Raw genomic sequence first — 24,651 nt, 5'->3', positions numbered from 1 at the left:
TGTCCAAAAAGCAGCTTGGACACTTCACTGAATCCTGAGAAACACAAAATCACAGTCCAAGAATCTCTCTGGGTTTTCTTTTTTCCTTCTAGAACTAAACCTAAATTTAAATATCAAAATATATTATCAAAATCCACAAGAAAGCAGGGATAATACTGTATAGCAAATATCAAATTAATTGTAGGTGAAACCTAATTAGTAACTTATATTCTAATTATGTCTAATTGCAAAACAAGACCTTTTACATTTACCTCCTCTGACCCTGTGAGCAACTCTTTCTGGATATGTTCACTACTCTTCAACCTGCCCTTACAGCTATGCTAGCACATACATGACTGGTACTTCAGAAGGCTGGATAACTCCCCCAAAGGTACCTGGCTCCTACTGAGCGAAAACCACAAAGACAGGGAAAATACGATCTTACAAAAGATAGCTGAAGTAACATAACGAATGAGGAAAATGTATCGTCGAAGAGGATGAATGAGCAAACAGAACGGACAACATTCATAGTCTTGGGTTTTATTTTCGCAATTATCTTCCTTCAGAAGCAATCATCTAATTTCCATTAATAACATATTACTATATTCACCAAATGGCTGAAAAAATATGATAATGCACAGATTCCATACACAAATACTATACTCTGCATATTTACAGGTTCAATATATTAAATGTGCTCTGTGGCTGACTTCACTCACTGTAGAACAGCACTGACACTAGGTGATTCTGAGGATACTCATGCAGACCTTCACTTCCACAGGGAGGGGGCTGGAGCTCTGCTTGCTGTAAAGACTACGGTTTCCACTACGAAGATTTAACACAAATAGAAAAATAAAATGTATACATGAGGGACAAACGCTCCTTCTGAGACACCACGCAGAATAACCCTGACAGAAAAAAGAGCTCTAAATCCTGCATGCTGGTTCCTAATGCGGGTGGCGGGAGATTGGCAATGCCTAAAAACCTCTGCTGTTTAAAACTAAGCTCACTGCTGCTCCACGATGCACTGATAATTGCTTTTAACACATAAAACAGTCTAAAGTAATTTCTTTGAGTACCGCCAAATACAATCTAAAAGTCTGCTAACTTACTCAAATAAGCATCAATGTTTCTGGTTGGATCTAAAGGTAATTGATCTTGGAAATACCAATTTCTTTCTTAAGTAAAAATTCAGAAGACAGCTTTATTTATAATCTCAATGCAATTAAGGAGAGTGAGCTGGTGACCCAAAGAACTATGCAGGTAACTTAGGGGAAAGCATAAACTTGTATATGGCGTTGTATCGGACCTGCCATCTGCACAGGGACTGCATGGTGACATCCGCCCAGCCAAGCACACCCAGCAGAGGATGCTAATCTGCAGGAGCCCTCCCACAACACTGGGACCGGTCCGTAACAGAGCTTTTCCTGGGTTTTGGAGATCTAGCAAGACGAAACATACTTTATTCAAATAGGTTATGGTATACAGTGGTGGGGCGTGGTGACAGTCCTATTCCGGTCAACACCACTTCGTAGCACACACCGCTGCTGCTTGCAACCTCTCCCGTTCACAAATCATGAATGGGTTGTAGCCATACAGGGGGAAAGGAGGAATGCTTCAAAACTAACTTTTCAGAAGTAACCATGGGAAGTTTATGAGGTATGAAAGATTGGTAACCCAGTCCTAAATGTATGTCTTTCAAAACCATTTTTTTTTTCCTCTTGGCTAACTTTTTATTTTTGTAGTACATAGCACAACTCATGTTAAATTATTAACTCCAAACCAAAGTTATTTTGGAGGTAAGAAATGCATGCATACTAGATTGGCAGGAACATTACCTGTCATTCTTGATAAATATCAATGGTCTTACCTAGTCCAATTTTGGTCAAGAGCCAAGTAGGCTTGAACACAGTCATACTTGTTAAGAAAAAAGAAAGAGCAATACTTCAGGGAGGGCTGAAGACATTTACAACAACATCAATGTTACCTTCCATTTTTATAATCACATGTAAGGGCTACTGAGCTAAATATTATAAAGCTTTTGTCCCAAGCTTGCTTCTGAAAAGACTCAGTAATTTGAATATATCTAATATGATGAGGAATACATTTCCTTTTCGACTTGAGACAAGGCCTCCCTCCACTGAAGTATGTGTTAACGCTTAGGTTTTATATCCCTAGAAAAAGTCCGGGGGTTTCCCCTCCTCTGGTTTTGTTCTGCTTCTTCATGGTCCATGATGCCGGAAAGTTAGGGGAACAATACCTGTGAAAGCACAGGGTGGAAGAGCTGACGGTGCCATGCCTAGGTCATTGAGTAGCACATTCGATCTGGGCCTGATACTCCACAGTCATGTAACCAGCCTATGAGGGTGACAACCATGCTCCCATGTTCCCGCTCTGTGATCAACTGCCACATCAGCAGTGTAAGGTGGAACCAGGAACCATGTCCACAGTCAGACATCTAGTCAGACTAGACGATGGTTGTGGAGGAGAACCTGCTGAGAACCGCTGTCTGCCTTTCTTTTTGGCATTGTTGATGCTCTTAGCGGGGACATGCGTGGGCGCTAAGTGACAACATGGGAAGATGGTGGAAAGAACCAGATCAGTTTTAAAATTATTATTTTCATCAAAACCCCAGCATGTTTAGAAATGACATTAAATAAAATGCAAAGAAAATTATTTAACAATAAATTACAAGAACCCAAGAGAAAAGACTGAGCATACCTATTTCCTGCTTTGCTGATGATATAATTTATCTGGAACTTGGCCTATACATTTTAAATCAATTGTTAAAATATGACAGTTTATTTTCTGCTTACAACAGAAAGGAAAGAATGCCTCACAGGGAGTAGATACAATGGCTGGTGTGGGAAATGGAAAACTAAAACTTCAGATAATTAACGTTCAACATCAGAACTTCGGTGAAGCAGAGACGCCCACAAGATGAGTCCTAGTTCCACGAGAAAGGCTCGTCAGCATCCCCGTCTTCTCATCCCTGAAGGCAGGGCACTAGCACAGGCCTCCCGAGTACTCGTCTTCCTCCTCTTCGGCAGCAGCACCCGCAGCACCCTCAGGCTTGGCCTGGGGTGTCGCTGGGGATTTCTTCTTGATTCCTCCTCCTGGGACCACCAAGCTTAGGCCCAGCTTAGCATACTGTCAACAATTAAACAGGCTATGAAAGCTGGAAAAGTAGAATCCTGATATACAGTGTCTAAGCATCAGTTAACTATAAAATATGGCAGGGACGGGGAAGCCTGGGGGTGGAAAGATAGCTCAGTGGTTAGAGGGACTTGCTCTTGCAGAGTCCCTGAGTTCCGTATCCAAGCCCAGAGTGACTCACAACCACCTGCAGCTCCAGCCCCAGGAGACCCCACTCTCCTCAGACTTCAATGTGGTGTACATGCATTCAAGCAAAAGTCATAAACACAAAAATACAACTAAGGCTTTCAGAGAAAGAGAAGTGTGTGCATATAAGGCCAGCAAGATGGCTCAGTGGGTAAAAATGCTTGCCACAGTAGCTTGCCAACCTGAATTCAATCCCCAGAAGCCATGGAAGGGTGGAAGGAAAAGCAACTCCACAGAGCTGTCCTACCTCCACATGTACTGTGACACTTTACATACATGCAGAGTAATACATAAAAGTTTTAAATGACCAAAACCTAACCATTCCTCCTCATGGGAGAAATGTGCTGGCATCAGACCGTGATGTGAGCTGCTGACAGCTATGGATGTATCAACTATGTACCTAACTTGGGAACTGGAGATGCTATGGGCATATCCAATTAGTAATGCTTCTAGGGCTATGAAGAAAACCATGCACTGAGTAACTGAGAGTGTAAACTAGGGACATATATATATATATATATATATATATATATATATATATATATATATATATATATATATATTTACAAACTTTGGAGCTGGGAGCAGAGCTTAATTAGTAAAGGTCCTGCTTCCCAAGCATGAGGAGTCCACATTAACAAGCTGGGCATAGAGCTCTGGAAATGGCTAAGTTGGTCAAGGGCCTGCTATACAACCAGTGTCCTGAATGCAGTCCCAGCACCACTTAAAATGCAAACTAGTGACAAAAGCCTGTACTCCCAGCATGCGGATGCTGCGACTGGACGGTCCCCAAGGCCTGCCAGCCAGCTAATCAGTGAGCTCTAAATTCAGACCCTGTTCTCAAGCAAGATGGACAATACCTTGAGGATACCATACATACCGCAAACACACACACACACACACACACACACACGTTTTCAGAGGCATATAAAAAGCCTACAAGAACGTTGCACACTTGTACTCCCAGTACTCAGGGGGCTGAGGCAGAAGACCACAAGTTCAAAGCCAGGTGCCCTAGAGAGCAGCAAGACCCTGTCTCAAAAAAGAAAACAAAGTATGTGTAAAAGTTTACCTAGAGAAAAATGAAAAGTATTTTTCTCTACCTCAGTAAGAAAATTCAAGGTCTTAAATTACTTTGGCAGTGTGACAGAACTATAAAATCATGTGATCAGGTAACCATGCAAAAGGAAAGGGCTGAGAAAGCAAGGCTCACACGTGCAGTTCACTCTGTGAAGCTTTTCTCACAGGGATGCTTCACAAAGTTAACCCTTCCTTCCATTTTACAGATAAGTCTGAAGATAATTAACTATCCATCCACATGACTCTCACAGACATGGGATGCCCAGGGGCCTCTTAAAGGTAAGGCACCAGAGACAGCAACTAGATAAAGCCACACCCAGAGGGGAGCAGGTGGGAGGTGAGAAGTGAGGCTGCATTTACATATGCACAGCACAGGAGGAGGCAAGTAAGTGCTCAGGGAACACATGGGAGAGAATCCCATTACCTGAATGTGGGAAACTTCAGTCAAATTGGTTGGCTGCTTTATGAGCACAGTTTGATGTGGAAAATACAGGTATAGAGGCAGAAAACTTACAAATCCCTAGGGGAAAATCACTTCAAGTGGAAGAAAGCTGACCTCACAGGCACACTTACGTCATTGTCCATGTATTTGAACAGGGGCGAGTTGCAGACCTCGGACACTTGATCTTGGTCTTGCTGGTCATAGCCCTCCAGGAGCTGTTCCAGTGCAGCACAGTCTTCACTGCCGTTAAACCCTGGTATGCTAAGGCAAGCACAAACCACACCTCAGCTCTTCCCTAAGAGCTGACTGTCCCAGCACACATCTGCAGGCACTGTGACAGTTACAGGTAATGCTCCTGGAACCAGTGGCAACCAGTGGGTAGAGACCAAGGGTGGCACTAGGAACCCTAGAGTGCACAAGGCACTCCCAGTTACAAATTGCCAGTCCTCACTCACGACCGGCAGAAATGCCTCAATCTGATTTGTAACAGATCACAGAGCAATTCTCCTTTTGTTGTCAGTTAAACAGCAAAGATGACAAAGTAACGAAAATCAGAGACCCTGCAGAGGACATCTTGTAAAACTGGTGCTGTGATTGCCGACTGAGGGAAAACCCTGAGAAGGAGCGGGAGCTGGAGCTCTGCTCTAAGGGTTTGCTTAGCACACAGGAGAGTTTGGGATCTTCTCCAGCATCTCAAGAAAACAAACGTAAGGCCCAACGACAAAGTAACACAGAACCCCTGCAATGGTAGTCTTATCTCTTGGAAGATCTGTAACAGTTTCATGGCTAAAAACAAAATCTGTCCAGGTGGTGATGCTAATTTAAGAGACAGGATGTCAACAGTGGTCAGTGGAAGCCGCCGGCCCTTACCTGTAGCTCTCCCGGACACACCTCTCTGCAGCTACATAGTCATTTCTGTGTAGATGAACTAAGACCTGAGCAATTGTTTTCTGAAACGAGAGGGAAGACTAATTAAACCGATACCTGTCTTTATAGTCACCTCTGGGGGTACTGAAAACTGGCACTTAGCCTTCAGAGCGCTGGCTCATACGTGGGAAATACACACAGTTCTATAGGAACTTCCGAAGGACACCTGGGAGGAAACATCCTAGAATGCTATGGCAGATACGACTGGTGCACTGACAACACAGGGATCTGAGGAGACTGAAGGCAGAACAGGTCTGAGCCTGTCTGCTCTAACTAAAACCAGTGGGCACTGGCTGGTGTTATGGCCTGAGTACAAACTTTGTAACCTAAAGCCTGAGAATGCACTTGGTTTAGGTTAACTGAATTCCTTTCCAGTATCTACATTCAATGCTAAGAGGGAATAAAACCAGAGAAGATCTGTGACTCTTCAATTATAGCCTGAATGTTTAGAAACTAGGAAAACTCTGGATAACAGACAACAGCACTGCTTAGAGGGTCAGGGATAGCACAGACAACAGCCTACTGGGAACACAGCTCTTCAGAAGGCGTTTTATGTTGGTGATGTTTTTGTTGTGTATTTTACTGCTTCTCAGTGATCTGTGATTCTTGAGACAGGTCCTAACTATGCCACCCAGGCTGGCCTCAAACCTCACAGTCCTACAGATATATGCTACCTCGCCCACCTATGCAATGCATGTAAATCACCCACGAATCTTTTTCGCCAATCCATCGTTAGTAACTCTAAGTCTTAGTTTAAAGAAAATACTGTCTACTTGAGGGGATTCAGAATCACATAGGAGGCAAGCTTCTCTGCAGTTTCCAGGGACTGCCCATGCTTGAAGGAGGATCCCGATAAGGCTAATTGAGATGGGCAGGCCTGTCCACCATGGAGGCAGCACTCTAAAGGTCCTGGACTGAAAAGTAAAAAAAAGAAAAAGAAAGAAAGACACACAAACAATCATAGTTCTGTGTCCTGATGACACAACGTGGTCAGCAGCCCCAAGTGCACACAGTCTCAAAATGTGGCCCAGACAGTTCCTGCAGCTGCTGCCAGAACTTGTTGTAGCTACTAACAGTTGAGCCGTTTTCACTACAATGCTAACTCACCCAGTAATTTGTGTCAGAGATCATGCCTCACTTTTACAGCTTCTATGAAAGCATTTCTCTCCATTAAACATAGTTCTTTCCCATTCACTTCAACAGTGCTCACTTGTATGCTCTCCGACAGTCACAACAACTGTTTAGAGGTCTTCTAAGCTGAAATGATGATTCTAGCTCCTAGCTCAGTAAGTTGCTATAAGTCGCAACTTTGTTCCTGGTTCTTCTGATGGGTGATTCTGGAACATTCCCTAGATTTCTGCTCTAAGTCTCAGGAAAAGTGTTAAGTTTTAACTGCACTCAAGCATCCCAGGTTCAGGCCAAAGACTACGGCTTCCCTCTGGTAGGCAGCGCTTCCGACCTCAGTTCGAATCCTCTGTTGTGATCTTTGAGGCTGTGCCGGAATTTCATGGACAGAGTTAGACTTAGTGGTTTCAGTCTTGCTTTCATTCTCAGAGCAGTCACTCCTACTTTGGGTCTGTCTCAGGCACACACAGCCTACACACATAGGGGATTCCCTTCTCCCCGTGCCTCTCCCTGGGATGTGTTCCTGTTCTCTTGGTCCCCCTTGCCAGTTCTTCCAGCCAGACACTAGGGCTGCAGCTGCATGACCAGAGATCAACCTAAGCCGAGTGTGTGTGGGGAAGGGGAGGGGGAGGGGGAAGAGATTCTCTCTCCTGCTCCTCCACTTTCAGGGAGGAGGTCTCTTTTGGAATATTTGTTGCAGTCTCTCCTGTCTACTGCCATGACTAGGGGCATCTCTTGGGTCAATGGACAAGAGAAAATAGAAACTCCCAGGAATGCACTCTCCTGAGTTGACGGCTTCTCCAAGGATTCAGCGCCCTCTACAGGTCACCCATGTTAATTTACTGCCCAGAGTTTGAGGTAAATATTTCTCTGTTTGTTGAGTATTGTTATTGTAAGAAAGGTAGGCTAGGTCTGTCATGGAGCAAATGAGTATCCACAGAATCTTAGCTTAAATATTTATACTAATGTGTAAAATTATCTAAAGCAAAGCCGAACTAGGCATTTTCAAAGAATACCTTATAACAAGTTGGATAGTTCTCAATTTCCTTATAAATATTTTTTTCTTTCTGAATAGACAATGCGGCTTCATCAAACCTAAAGACAAAAGAAAGAAACGTCAACAGGGCAGGTGTGAGACCCTCAGCAGAAGCCTTTGCTGCACTGCCCTGTGTCACAAGACTTGAGAGGACAGCATTCGGCCAACTGCGCCACAACAGTGCTGCCATCGGCTCTGCTCATCAGGCTTCTCTCAAATGCCTGACTCCTCCCAAGGCACTGCCTCAGCGTAAAGGAAGTGAAACGCAAAAGGGTTCTAAGTTTGGTAAAAACCGTTCATTAAGGCATTCCTAACCACCTCAACGAATGGCTCGGTAGAATTTGCTAGAGAATCCTAGGTTGCATCGACCCAGGCTTCCCTTCCCTCCTTCTTTCCACATGAACGACAGGTGCCCGACAACTCTTACTCTGCCATGAATCCTCACCCTCGTGGCTCCACTGCTGCTCCGTGGGTCCTAGGATGCTAAACCAGCCCTTTTGTAGCTTTGACCTCAACATCCATCCTTTCTCCCCTCTTACGTTCATTCCCGGTCCATTAAAAGTGGCGGGGTGAGTGAAAAAAAAGGACGACCATGCATTTCCCAAAACACTCCAACCCCCATCCCTTTTCCTTCTATCATCTTTCTGCTACATCTAGGAAACAGATCTCACCATTAAGAATAGATGTTGTCTTAGGGTAAGAGAGTGGGTTATTCCAAGCAAATAGACCAAAGAATAAAGCAGGTGCTGTTATCTGACAAAATATACTTCCAACCACAATTAATAAGAAGAAAAGAGATAGGGAAGGACACTACATGCTAAGACATGAAAAACCCAAGACATAAAAAGGACAACATTACAACAGATGCTATTCAGGAAATGCAGAGAATCACGAGGACACACTTCAAAAATCTCTATTACACCAACTGGGAACCCTAAAAGAAATGGATGAATGCAGGACACATATGACCTATCAAAGTTAAATCGAATGATAGAAGCAGCTGAAATACCCATAGTCCCCAGTGAAATAGAAGCAGTAACTAAGAAGTTTCCCAACAAAAACTATCCCAGTGCCAGGTGAATTCAGCAAAAAAATTCTGTAAGACCCTCAAAAGATTAATGCTAATATGTGTCAAATTATTCTACTAAATAGAAATTTAAAGGAATATTTCTTAATTCTTTTTATGAAGAATAGCAAACCACACACAGAACATCACCCCCAAACGAAAATTATAGACTGATACACCTTTTAATTATAGATGCAAAAGTTCTCAATAAAATACTTGCAAACTGAATCCAAGAAATTATAAAAAAGATCATCCACCATGATCAAGTTGGCTTCATCCCAGAGATGCAGGGATGGCTCAGCATACAGAAATCCATGAATGTAATCCACCGTATAAACAATCTTAAATAAAAATACTGCTGGGGCTATCACCATTGCCAATCTCCAATTGTGCTGCAAATTTATTATAATCAAAACAGACATGATGATTAATGGATTCAAATGGAAGACCCAGACATAAGTCCACACACCTATGGATATTTGATTTTTCACAAAGAAATCAGAACTACACCCTGGAAAAGACAGCATCTCCAACCAATGGTCCTGGTTATGCTGCACGGCTGCATGCAGAAGATTCTAAGGAAAGTGTCTTCCAGACACAATACAACAAGCTCACCGAGACTGCAGCATACATCAAACCCACACAGGTTCAAGCCAGACAGGGTCCCAGCACTGACAGGGTCAGTGGCTATTTGCCAAGAAGCTATTTGCAACAGACACTCATTGGCAAAGGGAAAATCAGTTTTCTCCCCTGGCACATCACTGGGTTGGTCTATCAACTATACTCCAGGGTGGACCCCAGGCTCAGGAGCAGTTTTGTTTTGTTTTGGCTTTTTTTGTCTTGTTGATTGTCTTTTCTGTTTTTTATTAGTTTGATTCTGTATGAAAGGAATAAGAGAAAAAATATAAAGTTGGGTGCTTAAAGAGGTAGAGAGGTTCTGGGAGTAGTTGGAAGAGAAGAAAATGATCAATCTACACTGTATTTAAAATACAAACATACACATTTATATACCTATATATAGTAAAAATCCCATTTAACTCAAGTATCAAAGGCTGTTGTTTATGGGTATTTAGAATGCTTTTGTTATTTATTCTAAGAGAAATTCATTACGTCATGCACTGACAGGTCACGATGACTCACTCTTCTCTCATGACAGAAAAGCAGGTTTTAAATTCACGGGCTACTCCTTAGAAGGCGATCATTTTCCCACTGCTTGTCCGACTGTAGACCAATCCACTACACCAATGCTATGCACAAGCTCCCAATGTAGACTCAAATACACCTGGATCCACAGGCACACAAACAGTTTTCCAAGCCATACCTGCGTCCTCGTACGAGCAGTCTGGAGGCCTTTCCTAGGAGTTCAACTGCCTGCCGGAGGCGCTCCTCATTCTGGACGAAGCAGAGAAGAGGGAGTTAGTTCAGTGGTTAATATGGAGCTCTCACATTCAATAAGAACTGTACAAGCGATGGCCATGGATGGTAGCACCACAGTTCCTAGCTCATTCACTCACCTCCAGAGCACTGGTTCTCAACCTTCCCCATGCTGTGGCCCTTTAATACACTCCTCACGCTGTGTGACCCCCAACCACCAAATTATGTGTACTGCTACTTCTTAACTGTAATTGTGCTACTGTTATGAGTTGTAATGTAAATATCTGTATTTTCTGAGGGACTCAGGTGACCCCTGTGAGAGGGTCATCAGAGGTTGAGAACCACTGCCCTAAAAAAAAGGAATAGAGGTTGGGCTTCGGATATAGAAAACCTTAAAAAGCATCCACTGCATTCTTCTGTTCCCACATATTATGGATAAAAATATTCTGAGTAATTAAAGAAACAAGGAAATTCTAACTTACTTCAAACACATTCGCAGTCTGCTGATACAACTGTACGGCCTTCTCTGGATCTACGTTTTCTATGAGCCTGAATTAGACAGAGAACACAACTTGTGTGACAATTAAGAAACTTGCTTCTCAAGGACTTTACCGAGACAAAGAGGAGCCCCAAGCAAAGCCAGGGCACCCAATAACCGCCGTGTGCACTCACTTTCCTGCTCGCTCCAAGGCCATAGCTGCTGTGTCCGGCGTGCCATTCTCCAGGTACATCATGCTGGCTTTCTCGATCAGCTGCACGGCCTCAGGCAGTTTCTGCATCTCCTGCAGAAAAGCATGCAGCACGGGGCAGAAAATGTCTCAAGAAATTGGAAATTCAATGATTTTACCCACAAACATTATTTTTGAGACAGGGTCTTACATTAGTTCGAGATCACTTGGAACTCACTAGACAAAACTAGCCTGACACTCAGAGAAATCCTCCTGTCTTAGCCTCCCAAATACTGGGGTTTTCTGGCATGAGCCACCACAACCCAGCTAATCTCACGTTCATAATACTGCCAAAAACATTAAACAGCAAAAACACTGAAATGACTTCACAGTGTGAGCTAGTTTAACAAATAAAAAAAAGTATCAGTGTTTCTAAATCACTTGCTTTCACAAAAGCTCAGTTTTATGGCTTCTGTAAAAACACCATAAGCTACAGTTAACAGCAGGCCTCGGACCCAGGTTATAATAAGCCAGGCCAGGCCAGGCCAGAGCCATCTCTAGAGAGGATGTGTCACCTCCTAAAGCTAGCCACATCCACTGTCTCACTCACCTTGGCTACTCCCTGGTGCTCTGACTTAATAGAAGCCTGAAGCTCCCTTCTGGGCTGATTACAACCAACAGAATTAATTCTGTGTCTCACTAGTACTATGTGAGTCTCAAGATCTTGGGGTCCTAGATTTTCCAAATCAAAAACTAAAACAATTTTAATGAAAGCCCTGAAAGGGAAATTCCTGATGAGCTAAGCTAGGTGCAAAGGTGCAGGGACTCTCATCCACAGGTAACTTCCTACTCTAAGTAAGGCCCACAGTGGCCTCTCAGGGCCTGCTCTCAGATCCAAAGGTCAGTCCCACCATGCTAAGAATGTATTAGCTTGTTTCTAGTAAACTGCCAGCCTCACTCCTACCAACCCGAAACAACATTAACAAAACTGTTTGGCTATGGAGATGAGGCATAGACTGAAGGATACCACATAAAGTTGCTATGTTCAGTCACACGGGATGATATACCCCTGAAGTTTAGCAGAAAAAAGAATTAAAAATATCAAAATGAAATGAAATAAAACAAAAAATTAAAGTCCAGTCAAAGAACCCAAGGGCTTGGAACAGTGTACACTGAAAGGTATTTGAAAAAACAGGCAAGATGAAGCTAACAAATCCACCTCTTCTTGTACCTCGCCTACCTACTTACTACACAGACAGCACACCTGTACCATGACGGTGGGGAGGGAAGAACAAGACAGAGCGGGCCAGAGTAGACGGCATCTGAGATCTATCTAGAAGTCAACGACTGAAACTCCAGCCCACGAGCACCTGCAATCTCGGCTCTGGGGTCTAGAGACAGAGCACACCAGGAACTCTTGGTCAGCCAGTCTAGCGTAATCAGCAGACCAGACAGAAACTCTGCCTCAAAAACAAGATGGACGGCCCTCTGGTCAGCCTTGGGCTGAGCTCTGGCTTATACAGCGGCCATATGCATATGTTTATGTGCACGTGTGTGTGAATGTGTACACACACACACACACACACACATCTTAGTACAACTACAAGATAGTAACCCCTAACCTGCTATTAAAAAGCATAAATGTGGCATGTCAGTCAAAATATTCCATTAATCCATTGAAAAGGAATGCAGTAAAGCAGCAATAGCTTGTCCGTAACTTTACTGACTCCAGCTTGATATTTATAAAACAAGAAAAAAAAAAGCGAATTTTCCTTTCCATCACGAACAAGTCATTTAAACAAGCATATCATTATAAACCTTTACTACATCCAGATGCCCTCAAGTTCTAGATGCAGGAAGTCTCATGAGCTCGCTTTAGCAGCACCCCCTGTGCTTCACTGTCCAGTCTTGCTCTTCCCCACTCCCTGTAACACAGTTCCCTCTCAATGAGCTTCCCATGCTCGCTCCTTACTGCCGCAGGATGTCACTCCAATCAGTGGTACCCTGGGCAGGATGCCTCAACCTAGCCTTCACGGCCACTCCCACAGCCCCTCCCCCCCTTGCTTTACACAGTGAGAAACCTGCTAACTGCAATACGAGCTCTACCGTGACACAGTATTACTAACCTTCAACATCATGCCAGCTTGCTCATAAGCTCTGCAAAGAGAAGACAAGTTCTCTGATGAGACCTTAAGGGAGAGGGAGAAACCTTCTGGTGAAGATGGCAGGCAGGGAGGTGACTAACAGAAGGGACCTCAAGTACACTGAGTCACTCCAGGCCCACACTGCCAGGTTCCTGGTTTTTATTTTACTTATTTACTGTTTAAGCAATGGTATCTTAGGAGCGCCAATCATTGAACTGATTTTACTTAGCAAAATAAGTCAGTCTCAGAAAGGTTAGAGAGAAACAGAAGTGTAAGTTCTAAGACAAATCAGTATGCCCCAGAAGAGAGAAAGTTCCCTTCTCTTCCACAGGCACTTAACCTGTGTTTTCACAAGCAAACAGTATGCAGAACTTAATTTAAAACTCTTTAAAGAGTAGCCTTTAAAGTTCAGCTGATGACTAAAGCAAATAAAATAATTACTTTAATTAAATTATAAATTTAATAATTTATATTTAAAATAAGTATTTAAAAATGCACAGCTCGAGCATAGCTCAGGTTAGAGTAAAACTCCGACTTTTAAACTGTCTGCAAACACTAAGAAGAGTGAACTATTACTTACTTGGCAGCATGAAAAAGACTGAACGGACACGACGATGCCAACATTAAGGAAAAAAGAAGTCACAGTCTCTGGAGAGCACCTTCTAAAGCCAGTTAACTACGCGTTCCTGGTCCTTCTGGTTTCAGAGGACAGAGCTGTGATACCCCAGTGCTGCTGACAGCTCTTACAGCCCAGACACTGAACAACCTTGTGCAGGACGTTAACCTGCTGTCCAGCAACAGGACGAAGTACACAGCTATAGGACTATGATTTGCATGTGAGAAAAACTGGACATTTATAAATGAGAGCCCTTAAGATACATCGAGACCGTCTCTTTCCAGATGCTTATAAATCTTCAAATACCTAAGCGAGACGAACTTAAACTTTTTTCCAAAGCAGTTTATGCATTTCAATAGTTAGCTATACTTTTTCTTTTCAGCAGAGGTCTGGAGATCCCCTCGCTTCATCTCAAGTCAAATCCCTGTCCACCCAGAAGCAGGAAAGTAATGGGCAAGCATGGCTGTCCACACCGAATGCACTCAGGACCACTCACTGAATTCCCCTGGGGCTTTAAAGCACATGCACTGTTCAACCTTTCCCAACGGAAAAGCACTTTACGTCAGACACTAAACTTATAGCAGGAGAAAGGTGTTCTCAACATCTTCTAGTTGTCCCACTTCTTTGTAAAGCTAAAAGATACGCCCTGTTACTTTCATGGGCGACAGCTTCCCGTAGGCAGGCGTCTTTTGCTTGCTCAAATTGTTTGGCATTTTTAAAAGCAACAGCTGAAACAGAAAAAGAAAAAAATAGACTTTCTATTTTCATCATTAACAGCCCTAAAGGGAATCAGTACCCAAATCAGCATTTTGTGAGACATTACAAAATACATGGATTTCAGATAGGGAGCTTCATAATGGCGTGAAATATTACTTTTACCTAAAGCAAGTTACAATCTTTCTGAGTATACTTTTAAAAGCCTGTGGAAGTTTTAGTTGATTTTTAGCAGCACATTGGTACAGCTTCCATCGAACACCAAGAGCCCCTCTACACCCACTGGCAAACAGCAGAGCAGGGGTCTGTAGTCACCGAGGGTGCCTCATTCCCCAGCTTCCTCCTGTGCAGCTCACTGCATTACTGACAAACTGAAGCCCAGCCGAAACTAGTCATGTACTAAATCTTCCCTCCAGGTAAGTCATTTTTGATACACAAAGCTTTCCTATTTAGCTATCTATACTCCTCAAAGAGCTAACCCTCACTGCAGGCTGTTTCACAAGGAAGGCTCACAGGATGTCCCTGAAAGACAATGTTAACACTGGGAAAATCTACCAACGGTGGGTTATGAGAAAGTAGAACACATTCTAATTTAAGGAAACTGTTGTCTTCTGTTTGTGTGTCATTCTGAGACAGGGTCTCCACCGTACCTGCAGCCCTCACTGGCTGGGAACTCAACTACGCAGCACAGACTGACCTCTGACCTCTGACTTGAGCAGATGCTCCGGCCTCAGTCTCCCTTCTACATAAAGTGTTCTCATCTATTACTTCTTAAAACCACTCTCAAAGAACTCTTAAAGTGTAGAAAACAAACAGAATACTACAATATTCCTGCTCCTGCCTGTCTAGTTGTCTTTAAAAGTTCCATCGCAGGGCTATATTCTGCCTCCACTCAAGGAGAACAAACAAAGGGCACTTTAACAGGACACGTGATTCAGGAGATTTATTTATGGAAGCAGCATATGGCCCTGGAGCCACAGAGCAAAGCTGTTAAATTTCCTTCACTTGAGAAATGTGCCTTTGGTCTTAAGCAACTGTGTATAAAGTATAACCCAAAGTCCACCTAAGCCCAATTTTAAGCAAATTTATCTTTAAATACAGAATACAAGCAATTTGCATAATGCAAGCAACAAGTTTACTCAGTATTTAAATGCAGGGTTAAAGACTCTGGTTTCCCTTTTGAATGAGAAAAAACCCTCTGTGTGTATGATGATGGTAGCTTCTAGGTTATTTCTTTGGAGACAAACTGAAACTAAAGTTTGGTGAAAAGTGCTTGCTCTAGGTGATCTCTCATGAACATAATCACAGATGAAAATTTGCTTGAGGACTTTCAAATCCATGGTGGTTTAAATTTTTATTGTGCATGTACAGGAAGGTCAGACACAAGCTGTAGAAGTCAGATCCCTCCGTCTACTGTGCAGATCCAGGGCATCAAACTCAGGGGGTCGACTTGGTGGTCGGCCTGGCAGCTGGCAGCAAGTTCCTTCACTTAAGCCACCTTGCCAGCCTCAAAATTATGTTTTATTACTTTATATCCAAAACGACAGCAGACATTCAGAGCTATCACATCATTCCTTAACTAAATACTAAACTTTTAACAAATTCCCTATGTTGCGTATTTTAAGATATTTTATACTTATAGAAAGTGAATTTACTAAAATGTGCACACAGCTTAAAATTCTTCATGAACATTTGATAGTGTATCTCAAAATGAAACTCATAAAGGTTAATGTGGGAAAACAAGATTGGTAGATCTCCTTCAACAAGACTAGTTTTAAAAATTAAAAATAAAATTGCTTGTTCAACAGCAGAAAGTCTAAGACAGAACTAAGCAACATTTATGAACACCTATGACACCGGACAGCTGACACTACCCCATGTCTGCTGTGAGGAGCGTGGACCGGGATCCGGCTCAGCACTAGCTGAGGGTAAGTGTGGGAACATGCAAAGTAGCCTGTGTAGCTGTCCTCGTCTGCTTCTGTCTAAAGCAGTGACGTCTACCAGGAAGCGTTGGAACTACTGCGCTAAGACAAAGTTATCAGACCCAGTTAACAACACACATAACGGCACAGGACTCCAGTCACAAATACCTGCTTTTCCATACTCAGAGGCAGCGCTGTCATAATCTGGCTTCCATTTCAAAAAGCCAGTTTTCAGGCTAGAATGAGAAAGAAAGACATTTCTTATTTAAAAAGACAGCATCAGCTACAGATCCCTCACCTTCTCAATTCTCTTCCGATGTATTCCCAATAAATGTACCCTCACTTCTTCCTCCCTCCCCTCCCCATTAACAATGTCCCTTCTTCTGAAATGTCTACATACCATCCAAACAGAACGTTTAAGTGCACGGTCCCCAGATCAGAACATCAACAACTGCTAAGAAATTTGCTAGAAATGTACGATGACCCCTCCCCAGATCTACAGAGCCAGACTCTCTGGGTCTTAACAAGCCACATAAGGTGTGCTTTAACAAGCTGGAGCATCTGGAGGGACATCTCCCTTTGCGGCTGAGACGCTATCAGGGAGGATACAACTAAAGAGCCATTGGTGTCTGTGATGCCAAGGTCACAGGCAGCATCTCCTGAGGAGACTACAGGGACTACCGAAACAACACTCAGAGGGAAAATAAAGGGTGTGGTCAACCACCACTGAACAGGAGGGAGAAAGAGAAGTCATGTATTAGGACAACAAACAGAAATAGTCTTCCAGAACTGATGCTGGCTTAGAAGCCAGAGCAAAAGATACCCAATGATGTTTATCTTTCTTGCCCTGTCTGCAATATTTTATTTTAAAATAAAATCAAACTCACAGTTCAAGCTAATTCAGTAGGTATTAAATTTGGCTATGCATAAAAATTGCTCAACACCATCTTATAAATTTCAGCTCAATTACTGAAAGTCTGCTTACTTTCAACACTGCTAACTTCATTTGTATCAGGGGCTACTAAGCTGAGAGATGGGGCCCTTAGAAGTGCATTCTTCATTCTGTGAGTCTAACTCTGAAGTTACTTATCCCTGTAAAATGTATTCTACAGTTTTCATTTAACACACGCATATATAGTAACAAGATTTAAATGTGTATGCAGATTTTCAATTACATATAATGTCTAATCCACAAAATTGAGAAAAATATGCAGCAAAATAAAGTCCTTTGCCCCTTCACCAAAGAACCCATTATACCCTTTATTGTGATTATGGAAGTTTCCCCAAAACAAGACATAACATTCAATGAGCTAGAAAGATTTTTAAAACTGCAGATCAACCCCAGGCAGCTGAGCACCATTAATTAGCAAAAATGAAGGCCCGATTAACATTGGGTTGATGGCTAATCTGTTGTGGACCTTGACTGGTTTCATCCTAAGAGTCAGTAAGAAAACTTTCCTAAGCCAGAATACAGTGATAATGAGTGATACCACCATAAGAAAACAGAGACCAATCCCACTGCCTCTCCTACACTTCTGGTCCATTCGTCCTACCACCTGCTGGCTCTTCTACCTACAGCAACTTCAAGCACCCTTCAGACCCCATCGCAGCCACAAGCAAGTCCACTCATCTATAATCCTGTCTTAACAGAAGGCCTCTCTTACAGGTCTTCTCCCAACAGAGATGCCTAGGGGCCTAGTTCTCAACTCCACATACAACTGCCTAGAGGACTTGTCAAAGCCATTACGAAAGGATGCTAATCCTGGCTCCTACGGTTCCCTTAGCTCCGATGGTCAAAATCCTCCTGAAGTTCACAAAATGCAACTTCATTATGATTAAGAGCACGTGTTCTGTTCTTTCATGTTCGTTTTTACCATGCATGTTCTTGGGATCACCCTCTGCACTGACAGCCACCTTCCTAGCCACTGCCTGGAGGCAAGGTGGTATACCAGAAAGGGTTTGTGAATTTCCACTGCCTAAAACTTGCCCTGCTCTTTTCAGCTGAGCAGCCTTGGACAGGTCTCCGGGAAATTTCTGACCGCCTCGGTTCCTCTTTTGTAAACTGAGGCCTTTCTATTAGTTAAGGTCTTAGTTTATGATTCACCTAACAGTGTACTAAGAAATGTCTTACAGTCGATAATCGTTAAATATGTATGTTGTTATTCACGAAAGTGAGCGAGAGGACTAAGGAGAACTCACAGTTTCCAGTACGTATGCCTACTGTGCCCGGAACCAAAAGGTGGCGAACACCCACAAGACTAAGGAAGCTTAGACCTTGGCTTGCCCCCAGTGAATAGGATGTCTGACAGTGAGAGTTTTTCAGAATTAGTCTACACCCCCGCACTGCACCAGGGTCTCTTTCCTAGCAGTAGCTCTCCACCGCAAGATTTCCTCCATAGTGTCATTCTGGATAAGAGGAGACAAGGTGTCCACGCCAAAGCCCACAACGAGCAGAGCAGCCGCAAACCCTGAGGACCTGGCGCCGGGCAGACGTGGCTGTCACAGGGGCGTCTGCAGCAAATGACGCGGCGCAGGCTGGCACGATCGACTGCAGGGGATTGACCCAAAAGGCAAGGCACCGCCCCGAGCACAGACAGCAACATGGCCCTCCCTCCCGATCAGCCCGAGCGCAGGGCTGAGGGGCGCGAGTCACCAGCCCGGCGGCGACTCCACGTACTACTTCTCTGCCTTGGCTAGATGCTCCAGCCCCTCGTTTATCTTCTGGGCTGCCATTGCCTCGGCCGCTTGCTGACGCGAAGAGTGAAACAGCCTAGAGCTCAGCAAAACACCTAGAGCGTCGGCGTGGGAACGCCGCGGAGGAAGCCGGGAAAGGGGCCTACGGAAAGCGAAGAGCTCAAATTTCCTGTGGCAAAGCTGGCCCGGAAATGGGTGGGACGAAGGGACGAGGAGGGAGGGGCCAGGCCTCGCGCAAGCGCAGTGATGCGGAGCTAACCTGCAGGCGCTCAAGCTGGTGTTGTCGGTTAATTACAGGGGTGCGTTCTTTCGGGCGTTGGTTACTGCACCCTACAAATATTTAAGGAGCAATTAATAGAAGTCGAGTGCTGGTCTTTACTAGTCTTGGAAAACAAGAAAGCGTTCTTCTCAGGAGCCCTGTGTCTTCACGCTGCGAAAACGCTGTCGAACCTTTGCCTATTTGTCCTTGCAATTTATTACAGTTTCTCTGTACTACATCTATGATAGTACTTGCGCATCATTCATCTTTTATGATTTCTGTTTTATATTCCAAGTGCTGGTACACTACCCATTACAGCTTTTATAACTAGTTCTAGTTATGTGTCAGTCAGTCATAAAAACAGACTGTAATCCTTGGTTACTGTCAAATAATAAGTCTAGTATTTCAAACCGACGGGGAGGGGACCTTGCAATGGTCTAGCAGAGGTGACTCGGCGGCTCTGCTGATACTTAGTGGGAGTCTTGGAATTACATATTGATTCCCGCCACGCCTATGCGGCCTCTCAGTTTTCATCTGTAATGATCTTTTCTTACACCCACCTCAGATACTGAGAGAGTCTGAAAAGTGTCTCTTGAAGGGCCACACACTGTAGACTTGATGCCCAACATCTAGCGTGTTTTGTAAAACTGTGGCATAGTGGAATAATTGTGGCGGGAGTGAGCATCTTGGTGGGTGCAGACTAAGCAATCAGACACACTATATGACAGACCTAGTATAAAGAAAAGATTATTGGGCTTGGTAACAGAGCTAAATGTGGTAGAGCCAGAAAAGGGCGGAAGGTGAGGGGACCAGGGACAGAGAAGGACAGAGAGAGAGAGAGAAGAAAGGAGGAAAAGACCTGCTGGGATCACAGGGGGGGGGGGGGGGGGTGGAAGGGGAGAAGAGGTAGGGCGAGGGGGGGGAGGGGGGGGAAGCAGACTAGAAGATGGAGAGCGAGCTAGGGATGCCAGCAATCCTCTTTTACACATGGTGGCAGGTAATGAGGTAAGCTGTTGCTAGGTTCCTAGGAGGAGCCTAGTGGAATTGTCTATAAACCAACACCTATTAGAGCTGATAGAACCCTTAGATAATGAGGCCTGGTAGAAGGAAAATAAGTAAGTCCTCGCAGGCTATTTCTATCCTTGAAGGGTATGTAGGGACCCCAGCCCCTCTTCCATCTTCCCCTTCTTGGCCGCCATGGGGTGAGCCGATTTGCTCCAACCATGCTGTACTGCCTTGCTTCCTAAGCTGAGAAGCAAAGGGGAGAAGTCACCATGGACTGAAACCATGAAGAAAACATACTTCCCCACATAAACAAATGATCTGGAATGTTTCCAACAGTAACAGGAGGCCAATGAGCACAGCCACCCCATTTCCAGGAAAGTCTCCTTGACTTCAGTAGCAAATACTAGTGTGTCCTCTGTGGTGCCGATTTTAGGAGCCCTCTTTCCTAGTTTCTGGCTTCTTATCTCGATCTCCTAGTATCTCTTGGCCTTTGACAGATTCTTCTTATTGGCCAATCCGCTGCCCCTTCTCACACTTACTATTCTGTCCTCGATAAGTCCTGTGCTCTGTCATCATAAACTCATTCTTTGCAGACTTTCCCTCCATCTTTCTTTCTACTTTGAAAAAAAAAATCTCACCTCATGTAGAACTGCCCTTGACCTGCATCCTAGCTCCCTGGACGCCAATCTTCTGTTTGCCTTTGGAACAATATGTAGAACTCTCAGCTCCTCCTGCACCATGCCTGCCTAGACATTGCCATGCTCCTGCTTTCACGATAATGGACTGAACCAGTAAGCCAGTCCCAATTAAGTGTTGTCCTTACAAGAGTTGCCTTGGTCATGGTTTCTGCTCACAGCAGTAAAACCCTAACTAAGACAGGCGCTCTCTAGAAAAAAAACAGTGGGAGCCATACTTTCTCTCACTTTCATTCCAGGCTAGGAACTGAACGGGCTCCCACCATGGTCTCCTGCCACAGTTTCTGCCATAGGCCCAAAGGAAAGGGGGCTACTTGGCTGCAGACTTAACCCACACAAAGCTGTGAGTCAAAAGAAATCCAGGCTCTTTTAAATTAAGTGGAGAGTCTGAACATCTTGTTAGACATAGAAAACTGGCTGACACGTTCTGTTAGGCCATACCTCTCAGATCCTGATGCTCCTCCTTTTGCCCTCTTTTTATCACCGAGTGTTTATTTTTATTATTTCATGTATATGGGTGTTTTGCCTACATGTATGTTTGTCCGTGATGTACATGTAGTACACATGGAGCCCAGAACTGTGAGCTGCCTTTGGAGTCTCCGGATGAACAGCCAATGCTCTTAACCACCAAGCCATCTCCCCAGCCCCTGTGCACACTTTTAAGTTATTACTTATTTCTCCTTCACTCTGCCCAAAATATTAGTCTTGTTTTCCTGGGACACAATTGTTAAGCAAGGTATGGCTTGCTCGCCCCTGTGGAGTCCGTGACCTATGAGGGGCACAATATTTACCTACCTATATTTCAGCTTCAGCAAATAAGGATTGGAAAAGAGAATGACAGCCACACCAACCTTCGTGCTATTTGTTCGAAAAGATAACCCCTTGGTTAGGGAAACTTTATTAAATAATAACTTTATTAAATAATAATAACTTCCACTCACATTGAAAAGCAAGAGGCAGCGTGAGGACACTAATACCCCCCACGTTCTCCCTTCATTCTCTTCTTAGAATAATAAGGCAGGGATTGCTCGAGGAGAATTAGGTCACTGTTCTAAAAACTCCTTCAAGGAAAAGTATAGGGAAGGGACAGATGGAAGTGACAAGACATATGGTGAATGAGGACCGGGAGGAACAGTTGACCTTGACAAGAGTATAAACAGAGTGTGTGAGAATAAGGTGAACCAATTACACAGAGTTGGTGGCAGTGATGACTGGACTGCCCATCAGCCCATGTGGGTAGGGCCAATAAGAGCAGGGAATCAATGCGTAATCGAGCCCAGAGCTGGAATGGTGGAGCAGGTTTTGGACAAGACTACAAAAGGAAAGCCTCCACATTAATCTCCCTGAGATTCGGGCATTATTCTTTAATGAAGGTTGCTGTTATCAACTTGTTAATTACTACTCATAAAGATAACAAACCATGACGGATGGGATTGGTTTTATTCCAACCAAAGCCGAGAATAACTTCCCAAAATCTCATTCCAATTGGAAGAAACTTCCAAATGATAATAAGACTAATCCCCAAACATTATTTGTAAATCTGTTATTGATTAATGCTGAATGTATTTTTGCTGGGAAATTACATAACAACTCCTGGGTTAAACCTTAGCTACTTTTGTCTAATTGTAGCCAAAATGCATGCAGGGGAAAAAATGTAAGAGCAGGATGATCTGTGGTAGTTCACAGATTCAGAAAATCTGCCACTCATATTTCTGAGGAGGCTGGCAGACCCCAGCAGGCAGTCCGTGACAGTGCTGTGTAAATCTGTGAGGATGAAGCTGATGCAATAGAGACCGCAGGATGTGAGCAGATAGGAAGGCCATGGGATAAGGAAAGCTCCAAGAAATGAGAAAATCAGAGTATCAGAGCCTCACTGGGAGAAGGGCTGGACAGGGAGCATTGCCTAAACCCATTGAAAGGCGTGCAACTCCATATACTGGGCATGAAACTACAGAACTGCACATCTACCCTGCTGGGCTTTGGTGTTGCTTTGCCAGATCCTTCCCTAGTTGCAAAATGAGTTATTCTACCCAGCCCATGTAAACGACATACAATCCAGGTATTTTATTTATAAACAGTAAGCCTAGATTTCACAAGTTTTGGAGCCATTCTAATTACCTCCCAGCCATATGTCCCCTGCTACTTGCTGTTTCTCCTGGCCACCTCCTCATGGTCCATCTCCTTTCATGGAAGCCTCCTCCTCCCTTCTTGTCCTTCCTTCTTTTCCTCTCTACCTGTGACCCCCAGCCAGATACCTGAAAATCTACCTACCTCGATCTACTGCCCAATCACCGGCTTTAACCTTTTATTGACCAAATTAACTTGGGGAGCAAGGTTATAGGAAGATCTATCAGTCTAGGGCAATGAGATCTTGCAGGCCAGTATTTAGCATTTGAATACCCAGCAATGTAGGACCAGCCTCCTACATTTAATGCTTACATGTGCCTCTCTAACCCATATACCCTTGTATGTTGGAAGGGTGTAACTAGTTTGTTTTTGTTTTAAATTTTATTTTATATGGATGTATAGCAGGAGACTTTGAACTTGGGCTTTCCAACGATGTTGAAACTGTTGAGACTCTGGGGATACTTAGGAACAGAGTAAACACATTTTGCATTCTGAAATGTGTACAAGCTTTGAGGGAATAGGACAGAATGTTATAGTTTGAATATGAAATGTCCCTCCCCCAGATGATGATGCTCTGTAGGAAGTCCTGGGAAAAAATAGGGGCTAGCTGGATGAAGCCGGAGACTAGAAGCCTATTGTGGAAGGTTCTACCCAGTCACGGGGTCCTCTGCAAAGAGGGACAGATCTGTGTGAGCAAATGAACCACCTTCCAATGCAAGCCATGGAGAATCGAAGCAGCACTCAGAATTTGAGCCTGAAGATTCCTGAAAAGGACCTCTAGCCAAATCCCACACTGAGGCCAGCATGGGGGTGGCAGCCATTTGGCAGAGCGCTGGCAAGCGCATCAGGAGTGCTGCTGTTACCTTTCCTTGGTACTTTGCTCAAGGTCGCACAGCTAATCTGTGAGCTCAGAAGCACTCGGCTCCGAAATCTATAACTGATGCATGACAATGTACTTAAAAAAATATTCCGTCACTGAGTAGTTTGATACGCCTCTTCTGCTTCTTTTCACCGGACCAGCCGTAGATCTTCAAAATGCTTTTAAATAAAAGAAAGGATCAATGTGAAACTATGTAAGTGGTTTGAACTTTTAGCAACAATTTTTTAAAACTAGGGTTGCGGGTTTATTACTCACGGCTGAAGTGAGTCGTCAAGAGGCTGAAGTACCCAAGCAGAGAACCGGCGTGGTTTCTTTAAAAGCCTACAGCTGCTTTCTTCTTTGCTAGAAGTCTTGCAGTACCAACCAGTGAACACACGGTGGCGCGCTGTGCACACATCTTTAGGCTCCCCGCCCCCCCCCACTCCCCTCCCCCCCAGCAAAAGTGGTCATGGATGCTTTGGATCCCATCTAAATTCTGGAACATTTCTAATTTGTTAATGCGAATTCTCGTAAAAGCGATCGTCCTCAGCCTTGAAATCTGGAAAACGCAGGAACT

At 43.9% G+C, this 24,651-nt stretch overlaps 1 protein-coding gene across 1 annotated transcript; it reads right to left on the bottom strand.

Moving 5' to 3' along the window:
* Positions 1-503: 503 nt before the first annotated feature.
* On the bottom strand, positions 504-19,271 carry Napg (NSF attachment protein gamma). The gene is made up of 12 exons (XM_032885460.1): positions 19,113-19,271; positions 16,604-16,671; positions 14,443-14,527; positions 13,764-13,781; positions 13,166-13,196; positions 11,044-11,153; positions 10,854-10,920; positions 10,319-10,389; positions 7,912-7,990; positions 5,714-5,793; positions 4,975-5,104; positions 504-3,129 (listed from the first exon to the last, which is right to left on the bottom strand). Exons 1-12 carry the CDS (start codon positions 19,166-19,168, stop codon positions 2,986-2,988), a joined length of 939 nt encoding a protein of 312 aa, XP_032741351.1. The 5' UTR covers positions 19,169-19,271; the 3' UTR covers positions 504-2,985.
* Between the last annotated feature and the right edge of the window lie 5,380 nt (positions 19,272-24,651).

Source organism: Rattus rattus, chromosome 15 (genome assembly GCF_011064425.1).
Source record: "Rattus rattus isolate New Zealand chromosome 15, Rrattus_CSIRO_v1, whole genome shotgun sequence".
In the NCBI taxonomy this organism is placed as follows: domain Eukaryota; kingdom Metazoa; phylum Chordata; class Mammalia; order Rodentia; family Muridae; genus Rattus; species Rattus rattus.
This window is presented reverse-complemented; position numbering and strand designations above follow the sequence as displayed.